At 43.0% G+C, this 14531-nt stretch overlaps 1 protein-coding gene and 1 long non-coding RNA gene across 2 annotated transcripts; one reads left to right on the forward strand and one right to left on the reverse strand.

Annotated features, from left to right (window-relative positions):
* The first annotated feature begins 792 nt into the window (after window positions 1-792).
* LOC6533219 (glutamate receptor 1) lies at window positions 793-12112 on the forward strand. The gene is made up of 13 exons (XM_002093909.4): window positions 793-1460; window positions 3194-3346; window positions 3688-3815; window positions 5718-5847; window positions 8234-8487; window positions 8885-9070; window positions 9175-9414; window positions 9639-9999; window positions 10106-10368; window positions 10434-10892; window positions 10957-11201; window positions 11303-11696; window positions 11770-12112. Exons 1-13 carry the CDS (start codon window positions 1334-1336, stop codon window positions 11803-11805), a joined length of 2976 nt encoding a protein of 991 aa, XP_002093945.1. The 5' UTR covers window positions 793-1333; the 3' UTR covers window positions 11806-12112.
* LOC26534840 lies at window positions 3655-5460 on the reverse strand. Its single transcript, XR_005561102.2, has 2 exons — window positions 4766-5460; window positions 3655-3874 (listed from the first exon to the last, which is right to left on the reverse strand). It is a non-coding gene; the product is annotated as an uncharacterized LOC26534840 (long non-coding RNA).
* Window positions 12113-14531: the final 2419 nt, after the last annotated feature.

Here is a 14531-nt window from a genome sequence, read left to right on the forward strand (position 1 = left end):
AAAAGTTGATTACAACAATCTTATTGTTCCTAGATAAAATAACTTTTCTCCTCAAACTTGGACTTATTTAAGCATCGATGAATTTGCATACCCATAGAGGCATTATAAAACTACCAAGATGCTCCGCCTTTTCTGGTAATAACAGCGCCAGTTAGAAATTCCGCTGGATGAGCTCCTCCAGCCTTGGCGCACTTAAGTTTGTTTGGAAAATTAAAGCCTGTTAATGAGATTTTAGTACGCCAAGCCGAAAGGAAAGTCGTCCTTGTTGGTAATGGCGCGTAATTGACAACGTAATGAGATTTGTTAAAAGGATTGTTCGTCCAAATCATTCGTAATTACCAACAAAATAAAAACGCGACGGCGCGTAGGAAAAACCCGAAAATCTCCGCTCTTGCACCCATCGAGTTCACGCCCACTTTTCCGCGCCCGCCTCCCAAGCTGTTGTTATCAATTATGCAGCCCAAAAACGCAGGCATAACGTAAACAAACATTTAACCAGTAACCTGCAACTTGTGTGGTGGCCAAAATGCAGTAGGTCAGTTACAGCATCCGGCTCTCATTTTCCACCACTCTCGCTGGCTTTCTCTCATTTCCACTCTCTCTCTCGCTCTCTCTGTTTTGCAGACTCCTGAGAGAGCGGGAAAACTCAGGCGTTTAGTACAAAGAGCACAGCATCCCTTGGGCGATTCTCTCGGCTTTTCACGCTCCCAGTAACCCGGACCACAAGGCGACATTGTGGTTGTGTCGCCGGGTTTTTCCGGAGCCTCGTATTACTGGCCAGCTTAGGAGTTTTTAGTGCTGATTACAACGCGTGTCCGTTTGGTTGAAGTGAGCGGATGAACAGTGTCGAACGTTGATTTTCCGATTTTCTTCTGACTTGGAATTCGGCAGTGAAATCCCAGAAATCCCTTATCGAACCCGAAGTTAAAGGCCAACGAGCCCAGGCGAATTAAAGCGAGAAAAGCATGTGCAAATATAAATCAAAATCCCCGAAAAAGAAGTCAAGTCCTTTAGGCTAAATAAATAAATCCAATACAAACAATAGTGGAATTAAATAAAGCTGCAAAAATAAACAAAAGCATTTTATTAACTGCCCCCAAAGAAAAGTTGCCCAAACAAACAAAACTGTGTAACACATAAAATAAAACCATTAATGCGAGCTTAAATAAAGGAAATTACAAAAATTTAGTCAATAAAAGTTGAAGCAAACAAAATAAAGTGCAACGTTTTGCGTGATGGCAAAACCAATTTAACCAGCAAATACACTTCATTGTGCTCGAAACTCAAAGTGGAAAAACTTGGCGAAATAGTTGCAACAATCTACCAGCGCAAAATGCATTCGAGGCTAAAATTCTTGGCATATTTACATTTTATATGCGCCAGCAGCATTTTCTGGCCGGAATTCAGTTCAGCCCAACAGCAACAACAGGCGGCATCGTTAACCGAGAAAATACCATTAGGTGAGTCTCAAAAGCGTCGCCAAAGGAGCCACCAAGCTACCAAGTATCCTTGTACTTTCATGTGGATAGGAAAAAGGAGCAGCAGCAGGAGCAGCAGTAGAAATTGTCACTTACACTGCACTTGCAGCTGGGATTTGGCCAAAATGTGCTGCTCCTGCTCCTGCTTCAGCTCCTGTTTTTGTCCCATGTCCTTTGCCATGTGATTCCCGGAATATATTCCTCAGTTTCCTGCCCTGGCTCGTTGGGGAAATTGGGTATGGCTGATGCCCAAAGATTATCCCTGACCTTTCTCGCCTCGTCCTGTTTTCGGCTCAGAGTATGCAGCATGATTTTCAGTTGAATTTTATGTTCAATATACTTCACACGTCGCAAACTGGACTTCCTCCTCAGGGCCATAACAATGAGTGTTACATATAGGCTATATTATTTCATTCTTTTTTTTCATTTCTTTTTATTGCATTCTTTAATTCCATAGAAATTTTTCTCTAATATTGCTAAATAGGTATGGGTATGTTGTGGTAGGTTTTTCCTTATAATCTGACACATATTTGCAATCATAAACTTTATTAGCTTTTTTATTATACAAACTACTTTTTAAATATTCTTAAAGTTTTTTGTTACGTTTTTGATTACTTTTTTATGCTTTTTGTATATTAATAGCTTTGGTTAGTAGTTTGGTTTGCAATTTGGAAGAAACTTCTTCAAGTTGAAAAGTTGTAAAACTGCTGCATAAGCAAAGTAGTTACTATTTATTTCGTTTCGCTTGTTTTCCTTTTGATGTTTACATTAATGTGCTTGTGTGTTTATAAATTGAAACAATTTAGTCTATTAAATGTTGCTATACCTCAAAATACTTCATTGAAGGCTGAATGTTTTATGAATTAAGTGTATTAATAAGAGCAGGTGCTAAATCATTAAATTTCATTATGATTACTCTTGGTCTACATAATATAAGTAATATTTAATATAGCATCGAAAATGTATGATGAGTCTCATTCAGGAGCTGGCTGGAATATTCTTTGCATTTTCAATGTACCCACTCACCAAATTCCCGATTTGGCGTCGAAAGTCGCTGCAAGAACGACTTGCCTAGTTGCACTACATTTTATTTTACGCTTTCCTGCTTTTTTTGCCACCTTATTTTTATTACACGATGGCGTTCAGTCATTGCACCTGCAGTCATTTTGGCCCCATGCTCCGCAATTCCCACCCAAATATATATATATATATGTATATCTGGTTGGTGGCTGCTAATGTGACAGTCATGCTGACTGGCTTGCACTCAAATCCGGGCTTCGCCATGGCGACTGAAATTGGGCTGGAGATGGGGGATCCTTGCTGGCATACGAGTATGTATATATGTAGGTGCTACCTGTGTTCAGGTGCCATGCAAAAGCGCAGCACAAAATTGCTGCATCAACACTTCGTTTGCGCTTTTTGTTGTTGCCTGTCGGGGCGGCTTTCCTCGCTACTTGCAGGTGTGTGGTGTGTGTGTGTGGGTGTGTAAGTATCTGTGTGAGCCGGGTGCCTTTGTGTGGGTGTGTGACATTATGCTATCATTTGTGTACATATTTGCTCTGTGCGCTTTTTCGTTTAATATTAACAGGACCGTGTCAAAAGCTGCCTAAATATTTAACGAAGCAAAAATATTCTCACTGTCGCTGAACCCCTCTTCTATTTCCCCTGTTATTTATTTATTTTTCATATATTTTTCTATCCCTATCTATCCGCAGGTGCAATCTTCGAACAGGGAACGGATGATGTGCAATCAGCATTTAAATATGCAATGCTCAATCACAATCTGAATGTGAGCTCTCGACGCTTCGAATTGCAGGCGTATGTCGATGTCATCAACACAGCGGATGCATTCAAATTATCCCGCCTGAGTATGTGTTTTTTTTTTTTTTTACCAAGCAATCCCTCATCGGAAAAGAGAAAAAGACACCATTACACAATACCTGGTGCCCCATTAATTATGTGCATTTTTTATTGAAAATTGGTTTTACTTTACGTCTCCACTCCGCACTCAAAGCTGCAATTTAATTGTGCGACCTAGACACTGTCTCCGATCCCTCCTCCATTTCACTGCGATTTCCCAACCAAACCACCCAACCACCCACACACTCACCATCAATTTTCCACCCACTCTGCCATTGAAAACGTGAAAAAAGCGTAGAAAAAGAAAAAAAGAAAAAACACAAAACGAATTTATTACTGTAACCTACAGTTTGCAATCAATTCTCGCGCGGAGTATACTCAATGCTGGGCGCCGTATCGCCGGACTCCTTTGACACATTGCACTCCTACTCGAATACGTTCCAAATGCCATTTGTGACGCCCTGGTTTCCCGAGAAGGTAAGTTCCATACCCATTGGTACATAAACTAGTAGTAGTAGTAGTAGTGATGCATGCAGCTGGAGGGGCAAAAAGAAGAAGGAAAACTGTCATATGTAATTGATTTCAGAGTCACTGTGCGCAATTATTTACATTTTGCGGTTTTTTTGTGAGCGATAGGGCAGGTGGTTTGGCTGGGGCGTGTGGTTAACTCAGTTATGCGTTAATCAAGTTGGCCAAAAGGTTGATGGAACAAAGGGAAAGTTTTCAAAGTGCCAACACATATTAGTGCCAGTGGGAGGTAGTCAAATATTTAATTGTGCGCCTGGCTGCCTAATGAAGTCGGACATTAAACGATGTCAAACAACAGAGAATAAAACATTGAAGAATGAGTAACTTTTTCGAGCATTTCTTATTTTAAAGTGAAGGGTGTTGTGCTGCAATTTTTACATAAAACTCATTATTTAAGGGGTTTACATTTAGATTTGTGTGAGACTCAAAACTATTGTGGTGTTAAAGCCTGTGCCTTTATCGATTTTTGCCAGAGCTATCTTGAATGTAGGATTTTGTGACCGGATCCTAAGTGTAAAATAACAAGGACAACAACACGTAGGAATTATAAAAAGATTTTACGATTTAGCCCTTTTGTCCACAACCGAACGGGTTTTTATTACAACTCACATCCAAGAGTCCCCAAACAGTTTTAGATTTTCAATTACCCAATCGCATTAGCTGGCGATTGTAACACACACAGGCCAGGGAAAAAGAGCAAAAATTCCCCAGCTAATCCGAAACCATTTTGTAGAAATGAAGTCATTGCATAAAGTGGAGCACTGGGTGTCGTAGCCGGTTCACAGTTCACAGTTCAAAACAGTGCCCAATTGTGTGTGTTCGCTGTGCCCTCAGACAGTGCACTAAATCAAAGCCAAAGCACAAATCATAATAATTGTAATTTGAAGAAAATTTACTACCAACGGCAAACAAAGCGGACAACAGTTGTTGTTGTTGTTCTAGTTGTTGTTACCGACTGTTGCTGTTGTTGTCACTTGGCGAAACAGAAAGCCAAACGCTTCGCCATCCGGAAGACAATGCCAAACGGGCGGCGAACGACGAGCGACTGGGACTCCAACACTGAGAACGAAAAAATTTATGACACGCTCTTGGCCTCTTTTATTTCAATCACCATAAATCAAGATATGGCGGCGGGGGCAGAGTCCACAACTGGAGGAGCAACTGGAGGCAGGAAAGCAGTGGCATCCCCCGACTCACCAGCTCCAACTCCAGCGCCAGCTAGGAAAACACCAGCACACACATTCCGAGATTCGCACATACTGACTGCGCATTTGCGTGCTCCTCGCGGCGCTGTTGTACACAGAGAAAAATTATGAAAGTTGGTCAGGAATAAATTGCATTGTACTTTAAATTATAAGAAAACGCAGAGTGTTTGTAAAAACCTCCTTTGATTTGAAAGCCATTACAAGGCACATTTAGATATATAGAACTAAGAAGTTAGAGAAATTATAACATAGGAAATATATATCCTTATGATACAATTAACGATAAATATCCTTAACAGCTATTTGTAGTGACATAATATTTAATTCGATAATTATTGTTCAGTTTCTGCCACTGTTCTTGTATGTTGAGCTCAGGGACAACGAGTATCTGTGTGTATCCCTGTGCATGTATCTTCTTGAATGTATCTGCTTGTTGGCGTCGCCCTACCGCCTTACCGCCTCCCGAACACCCTGCCCCCTGCCCCCTCCGATGTGGCCACCCTACATAAACTTACATGCATGTCGCTGGCGGGGGCGCAAAGCGGAAACGCGTTTCATTTTATTATTGCTTCATGTAGCGTGCGCATTATACATTGTTATAGCCGCCAGTTCATGAGGGCCACGCTTTTGTTTTGCATACTTTTAGGTGCTCACGCCGTCGTCGGGTCTCCTGGATTTCGCTATCAGCATGCGTCCGGATTATCATCAGGCGATTATCGATACCATCCAGTACTACGGCTGGCAGAGCATTATTTATCTCTACGACTCGCACGATGGTGAGTATACCAGCCCTACACATACATATGTAATATGTATATATATCATCTTCCCATCCTTCACAACGAAATTCAGGCACACATTATCTCCCCGACTTGTTTGTTTGCCCATTTGGTGCCTTTGTGTTTCGATTTCATTTCATTTGACTTTCATTTGCCATAAACAAATAAGGCTGTGAGTGGATTTAAGTAGCGGTTATGGCAATGTTTTCGCTTGGGATTAAGTGTGCCAGTGCGAGGGTGGAATAAAGTCTTACCTATTGTAGTAATGTAACTTAATTACAATCAATGAAAAAGTGTAGTTCTCTTACAAAAATATACATTTTATTCTTTTAAAAAAAAAGTAACTTCTCATTTCTTTTAACTTAAAGGCTTAATGGCTTAAAGTTTCTGTAACCAGATGGTGACTTTGGATTTCTCACTTTGCCCATGTTAATTTTAGCCATTTCCTTTTCTATGTGCTACCCCTGTTCCACTTTATTTTTAATCCAGCGACCTCGAGCTCGTGTCTTTTCATTTCTGCTAATATGTAATTAAATAAGCGGCACAAAGAGCCCCGTGCGCCTGCTAAAAAAAAGGAAAGAGAGAAAAAGGGGAAAAGGGCTCGGCAGACAGGGCGCTCGAGTGCCTTCAAGAGCGCTCTTTCGAGTGGCTCCTCAACGGGCTTAAGCAGCCTGGAGAAGGACACACGCACACACGGACACGCGGGGATGTTCGACGCACACACATATGCTCGAGTTTACCCGCTCTTTGTACGTGTGTGTGTGTGTGTGCATATATGCTTTGGGTCTTAGGCTGCTTTTTGTTGTATTGAAATTTATTTCAAAGCAATTTCCTGCCGTCTACGTGGGACAATACGACGACGGCAACAATTACGGCCAAAGATGAAGACATCAGATGGAGCAAAAGACAGAGACGAACACACACACACACACAGATACACAGGAGGCTCTGTAAAAAATCTCATATTACGTATACGCCGCAGTGATTTTTTCCTTTCGCGTTCTGTCTCCATTATAATGAGTTCACACGCCGTTGTAAGTCGGTGTATGAGTGTGTTTGTGTGTGTATGAGAGTGTGTGTGTGTGTCATGTGTTAATGACTCTGTGTGAAATAAAATTTATGACTTTATGCAACTGCTGCCCGCGCGCTACTGCCTTAACATTATTATTATTTTGCCTTTTTGGGCCATTTTTTAATATTTGCCTCGGCGCCGAAAAGTAGGCCGACATTGTTGCCGCTGGCATTCGTTGCAGGAAAAGGAAATGCCGCAGCAGCACTTGCCTCGCTCTGCAGAGTAGCGAAGGCCCTCCATTTCGAACCATTTTCCATTCCGCAGCCAGAAATTATTTTTTTTTGCGCTTTTTTGGCCGACTTCGAGTCGGGCGTTTACATTGTTAACGAAAGGCACAACCAGCACCACAGCGGGACTTTATATTTTAATGCCGCTGTCAGCAGTTTGTTGTTATTGCTTTGTTCAACGCCCCAAACAACGCCTTTTGTGCCTTGTTATCACTTCGACTCTGGTTGGGGTGCAAAATGGCTGAACTGAAACTGCTGCACACGGCGACAAATTGGTAGCATATTTTTTGGCGCATTCATGAATGCCGAAGGATAGTGCTACACCCCATCGATCCTGCTCGACTATATAGGAAACATTCAATAAAACAGCAGCCCCGCACGCAATGTGGATGTTTTTTTTTTGGTTTTTGGTCGTGGCTGCTATTTATTGAAATGTTACCAGCACACCACAAAAAAGTACTTCAATTGTGTGTGCACTTCCGTTTCCGCTTTCCACGCGAGTGTTTACTGCTCCTGCCTTTGCTCCGTTGCGGGTTTGTTTTTCCACTGTTTTCATTTTCATTTTCCTTTTTTTTTATTTTTCGCCGAATCAATGCAGGCAGCAAATCAATGACAACAACAACATTGAGGGCCATATTGGTCGTGCAACAAATGGCGTGTGAAAATATATACATTTTTTTCCGATTTCCTTTCGTCCTTGCGGCTTGTGAGGGTTTTTCAAAAGAGCGAGTGAGATTGAAAGATGACATGATGCTTCAGTTTCGACGGCGGGCAAAAAATAAGAATGGCGAATATGATTAAATGACACATGCTTCCCGCAGAAAGAGAGAAAGATAAATCTATTCGTATAAATTCATTCAGCTTGGAAATTGTTTATAGATTGGTAGCATTATCATAAAACGCAAAGCCGTCATTCTTTCAGTCCGCTGCATTATCAGATTGTGTTTTTTATGGCGCCAAATACCCAGATACAACACCTTAATCCACACCCACGCCCACCAAGAAAAAAACACACACACACACAATAGCACCACTTTTAGCTCTTTGTTCAACTGACCGACAATCGCTTTCGGATGCCCCACAGGCTTACTACGGCTGCAGCAAATCTATCAAGAACTGAAGCCCGGAAATGAAACGTTCCGTGTGCAAATGGTGAAACGCATCGCCAACGTAACGATGGCCATTGAATTTTTGCACACGCTGGAGGATTTGGGTCGCTTTAGCAAAAAGCGCATCGTGCTCGACTGCCCGGCGGAAATGGCCAAAGAGATCATCGTCCAGCATGTGCGGGACATCAAGCTGGGCCGGCGCACCTATCATTACCTGCTCAGCGGACTGGTAAGTGGAGGCCCTCTTTCCCATCTGGGAAAACTTTAATGAGGAATTATTGCTAGCTTCCGGTTGCGCAAATCCTTATGCTGCTAAATCTCGGGACTTGGGATTTAAAAGGGTATTTCGTATGCAACACGGTTCGAGAAGCTCTGAAAACATACAAAGAAAGTTAACTTGGAAATATATTCAAATTTTAGGTGGGCTTCATACTTTGCCTTGAATACTATTTGTATCTTTTGTTGCCAGAAATCCTAGATGGTTTTATAAAAGAAAATATGTAATTGATTAAGTCATAAATATATACTTTAAGTTAGATTTTCATCTAAAAGGTATAGATTAGCAGTTATCTTAAAGTCGTTGCAGTCGTTCTAATACTTCCACCAATTTTTTTCCGCTGCCCCAGGTCATGGACAACCACTGGCCCAGCGATGTGGTCGAGTTTGGGGCCATCAACATCACCGGCTTTCGGATTGTCGACTCTAATCGGAGGGCGGTGCGTGATTTCCACGACAGCCGGAAACGTTTGGAGCCGACTGGCCAAAGCCAAAGCCAGAACGCTGGGGGGGCCAACAGCTTGCCGGCCATTTCGGTAAATTGTCAGCCGTCATTGATTTGTTTCGCCTGCAACTCAAGTTTTTTTTCCATTCCCGTTTCCATTCCCGTTGCCATTGCGTTCTCTGTGATTTCAAACAGGCCCAGGCAGCACTGATGTACGATGCGGTTTTCGTGCTCGTCGAGGCCTTCAATCGCATTTTGCGCAAGAAGCCGGATCAGTTCCGTTCCAATCATCTGCAGCGCCGCAGCCACGGAGGCAGCTCCTCCTCATCCGCCACGGGCACCAACGAGTCCAGTGCCCTCCTCGATTGCAACACCAGCAAGGGCTGGGTCACGCCCTGGGAGCAGGGTGAAAAAATATCCAGGGTGCTGAGAAAGGTGAGTGCAAGCCAGGTTACATGATGTCTAAATGGGAGGGAAGAGTGATGTTCCAATTAATAAGGTAACTTATACATGCTTAGAGACTTCAAACTTTTTCTAAGAAAACCGAGGAAATTCAAAGTTAATTATTCAAATTTTCCAATGATTTACAGAAGACTTTGCAGACTAGTAATTTTTTTTGCCACGTGCATAACCTGAGCTCTCCTTGCTTAATTTGCCAGGTGGAAATCGACGGTTTGTCGGGTGAGATCCGTTTCGACGAGGACGGACGCCGCATCAACTACACGCTGCACGTGGTCGAGATGTCCGTGAACAGCACGTTGCAGCAGGTGGCCGAGTGGCGTGATGACGCCGGACTCCTTCCGCTCCACAGCCACAACTACGCGACATCATCGCGTTCCATGTCGGCCAGCACCGGAGACTACGACCGGAATCACACGTACATCGTGACCAGCCTGCTGGAGGAGCCCTATCTGTCGCTCAAGCAATACACCTACGGCGAATCATTGGTGGGCAATGATCGCTTTGAAGGATATTGCAAGGACTTGGCCGACATGCTCGCAGCTCAACTGGGAATCAAATGTGAGCTTTGTTTATAACTCCTTTTTATAACCTATTTCTAGATTGCTTATGTGCTAGAGTCGCTTTTAAGATTATATGTTAGTTTAAATAACCAATCCATTTACAGATGAAATACGCCTCGTGCAGGATGGGAACTATGGTGCGGAGAATCAGTATGCTCCTGGCGGCTGGGATGGCATGGTGGGTGAGCTGGTCCGCAAGGAGGCGGATATAGCCATATCGGCCATGACCATTACAGCCGAAAGGGAACGGGTAATAGACTTCAGCAAACCCTTCATGACCCTGGGCATATCCATTATGATCAAGAAGCCCGTGAAACAGACACCAGGAGTGTTTAGTTTCCTGAATCCTCTATCCCAGGAAATTTGGGTAAGTTGTGGGGGTAAGAAATGTTCCCTGATTTCTTATCATAATGCAATGATAACCGTTTTCAGATAAGCGTGATTCTCAGCTATGTGGGAGTTAGTTTTGTGCTGTATTTTGTAACACGTTTCCCACCCTACGAGTGGCGCATTGTGAGGCGTCCACAGGCGGATGCCACTGCCCAGCAGCCACCGGGAATTATTGGTGGTGCAACGCTAAGTGAACCACAATCGCACTCGCCTCCAGTTCCACCTAATGAGTTCACTATTTTGAATTCCTTTTGGTATTCCTTGGCTGCTTTCATGCAGCAGGGCTGCGATATTACGCCCCCCTCGATTGCCGGAAGGATTGCAGCTGCCGTCTGGTGGTTCTTCACCATCATTTTGATATCCTCGTACACCGCCAACTTGGCCGCTTTTCTCACAGTGGAGCGCATGGTGGCGCCCATCAAAACGCCCGAGGACTTGGCCATGCAAACGGAGGTGAACTATGGCACTCTTTTGCACGGCTCCACTTGGGAATTCTTCAGGGTGAGCTCGAAACCTAGTTACTTCTTTTGTTTTCCCCCCTTTATGAAAATAAGTTAACTTGCAGCGCTCACAAATCGGTCTGCACAATAAAATGTGGGAGTATATGAATGCCAATCAGCACCATTCGGTGCACACCTATGATGAGGGCATACGAAGGGTGCGGCAATCCAAGGGCAAGTATGCCCTGCTGGTGGAGTCACCCAAAAACGAGTATGTAAATGCCAGGCCGCCGTGCGACACAATGAAAGTGGGCCGCAATATCGATACGAAGGGATTTGGCGTGGCCACACCCATAGGATCGCCATTGAGGTAGGTTTTTAATAATAGTTTTTTCAGGTTTTTAAATGTTATGATTGTATACTAGAATGTTTTGATATGTAACTGCCTGCTGTTAACCTCTTAAACTATAGAAAACGTCTAAACGAGGCCGTGCTAACGCTGAAGGAGAACGGTGAGTTGTTGCGGATTAGAAACAAGTGGTGGTTCGACAAGACCGAGTGCAACCTGGACCAGGAGACCTCCACGCCCAACGAGCTCTCGCTGAGCAACGTGGCCGGTATCTACTACATCCTGATTGGTGGCCTGCTGGTGGCGGTGATTGTGGCCATCGTGGAGTTCTTTTGCCGCAACAAAACCACGCAACTAAAGTCGCCAGGTTCCAATGGATCCGCCGGCGGAGTGCCCGGAATGCTGGGCTCCTCAACATATCAAAGGGACTCCCTTTCCGATGCGATTATGCACTCGCAGGCCAAGCTGGCGATGCAGGCGAGCAGCGAGTATGATGAGCGATTGGTGGGCGTTGAGGTGAGCTATCATGTCGGAATAATCCATCGAAAAACTATCCAACCACAAACTATCCCACTTATTTAACCCCCAGTTGGCCTCCAATGTGCGGTATCAGTACAGCATGTAAGAAGCCCGCTCGTTTGCCGCACGAGTAACTTGTAAATAATTAAGGCATTATCCGATAACGATGAAAAAGGCATAACTAAACAACGCTGGCAATCAACTCTCGGCTCAAAAAGGGGTAGGCGGCGTTTCAAAAACTGTACAGAATAACCATGAATAATTGCTATTGTATTTTTGATAAATGTATACAAAGTGAGTGCATAAATTAACTATAGCTACGACTACCACTACAACTAAACTAAACTGTACATAGGTTAAGTGAAAATTATCCCGAAATAAAAAATAAAGCGTATGTTTTAAGCAAAGCTTAAGGTGGAGTTTCCTCTAAAGAGCCTGTTGGTTGCACGTGGCGTATGAGCGATGCGATGGTATGTATGCGAGTGTGCGTGTATGCGTGTGTGCGAAAGGTAAGCCGCTTAGTTGACTTAAAGTTTTAACAAAACCTGGAAAGGGCAAGGGTAAAGGCAAGGGGGCGTGGCCGTGCCTAAGAGGCTTTCAACTCAAACTTTCTGCGGGTGCGGTAGTTGTAACCGATTTACCCCCTAAATTATGTATAAGCATCCCCAACTTAAGGCAAACACATGGCATCGGGATAATCCTTGGCCACATTCTATACCCATCTATGTATATATTCTGCGTTCTCGTGTAGTTTTTCCCGCTCGATTGCCTCAATTTTAAATTGAAGTTCAAATTAATGTAAGCTAATGCAAATATAATTATTTTAATTGTTATTTCCCGTACACTTGTTTGCGCCTATGTTTGTGCTTGTGTTTGCTTGCGCGTTTGCGGTTTTGCTGATTTAATTAGATATCGGCAATCAAATGAAATGGAATTTGATTTTGTATAAATGTCTTGCAATTATTTTAATTTCACTGAAATTGCGGCTAAATCGGCTTTGCGAGAATTAGTGTTATTTGATTTGATTTCGTTATTTTTATTCCAATTGCGGCCGATCGTTTTGTGTCGCCACCTTTCCAATGTTTGCCCCCCCGTTTGCATGTATTTTTTTATTTGTGGCCTAATTTGCACATTGTTTGCCAGCGTTTTTGGTCGGTTTGCTGGCAAGTGCTTAGGGGCTTTGCTAATTTGTACATACAAGTGAGTGGACAAATAAAATTGAATTGGCTTGGAGGGGCGTGGCTGGCCCTTCGATGCGAATCGCACTTTTATGCAAATTTACTCCTTACCCATCATCAAGACAACACAATGCCCTGACTCCCAAGTTTTCAGTGGAAAGAAAAGCGTGAGGAAAACTTGCTGCAGCGGCTTTGGGTTTGCTTTAAGTATCTGAGTATCTGGCAGCGCTTTGCATAAATTTTCCGGCCAAGTTCGACGGAGTCACGCGCCAGTTTTGCAGCTGCAAGCCGAGATGATTTGCCGAAAAGCCAAACGGATTTAGGACACACAGTAGGCAGTATTCTCGTTCTCGTTCTCAGTCCCTTTTCTTTTTTTTGCTCCTGCATGGCGCATTTAATGCCACAATCGATTTTTCAATAAATTCAGCAGCCAAAGTTAAAAGCCACAAATCGGAGCGAAGAGGGGGATGGGTAAAAAATACCCAAACTTATGCCGTAAATTTTCATATTTATTTATTTTGTCAATCCTTGAGCGCGGGAGCTGAAAGTTTCTCCTCAGGAATGAAATGCGATAAAAGTATCTGCATAGATACATGTACATATCTCCGCATGGGACTTTGCATTCTGGCTGACAGATAAGCGTGGCTGCTTTTGGTAATGGCCAGAAATCACAACGGATTCCTTGCGGTGCCAACTGTCAGCGGGATGTCCTCCGCAAAGGATCCATCCTTCTGCTGGATTCTTTGTCATCTGTGCCACGCACTCGCAATCAAAAAATATAATGCCCGAACTCCTTATGCGCGGGAATTCCTATATTTGCGAATGTGGGTCTCGCATGGAAACTCATAATATTTGCAAATGATGAACGTGAAAGTTTTTGATAAGTTTTTTTCGGGGGCAATGCGCAAAAAGTTGCAATAAACTTGTCGTAATGCCACTGTTCTGTGAACGAACACAAACAAGTCCATAATTCTGTTATTGCAAAATCTATGAACTCTGAGCTGAAATGGCTGACCCAGCATTTGTGCAATATGAATTTTAATTTTGACAAAGAGCTGCTACACATTCCTCTATTAATTAACCATTTAATGGCTCTATTATTGCTTTTGTGCTCGCTACCAAAATTGATAAAACCATCAATAAATTGTGTTGAACAATACTTACTTTATACATATAACTAAAATTGTTACATAATTAAAAGGCAACCGTCCATTAAAAATACAATTTTCGTCTACATATGCTGTCAATTGAGCGCGCTTTTTAAAAACTATTACCATGTTATAGTTAATTTTAATTGATTTTTTCGCAGGCTAATGAATTATTTAATTCACTAATCCAGCCATCACTTTTGACAGTTTCAATTAGCGCGCTTCTGATGTGCGCCATTTAGCTTAAAAAATTGTTTTGTCTAAAAAACGGAGGAAAATCCATTTTAATATTGAGAGACACAGAAAGTAGTGGCTGATGTGGAGCTTTTTCTGTTATTTGAGGAGTACTGCAGCCACATGAAAGTAATCCAGCTAAAGGATCATTCCCAACCGCAAACATTTGCCCAAAAATATGTAGGCAGCACTTTGATTTGCCGTTTTTAATATTTTTGTGAGCACCCTTTTGCTCTGGCTTTTCCATATGCCCATTTCCCAAGCCCAGCCCC

This window comes from Drosophila yakuba, chromosome 3L, assembly GCF_016746365.2.
Source record: "Drosophila yakuba strain Tai18E2 chromosome 3L, Prin_Dyak_Tai18E2_2.1, whole genome shotgun sequence".
Lineage (NCBI taxonomy): Eukaryota > Metazoa > Arthropoda > Insecta > Diptera > Drosophilidae > Drosophila > Drosophila yakuba.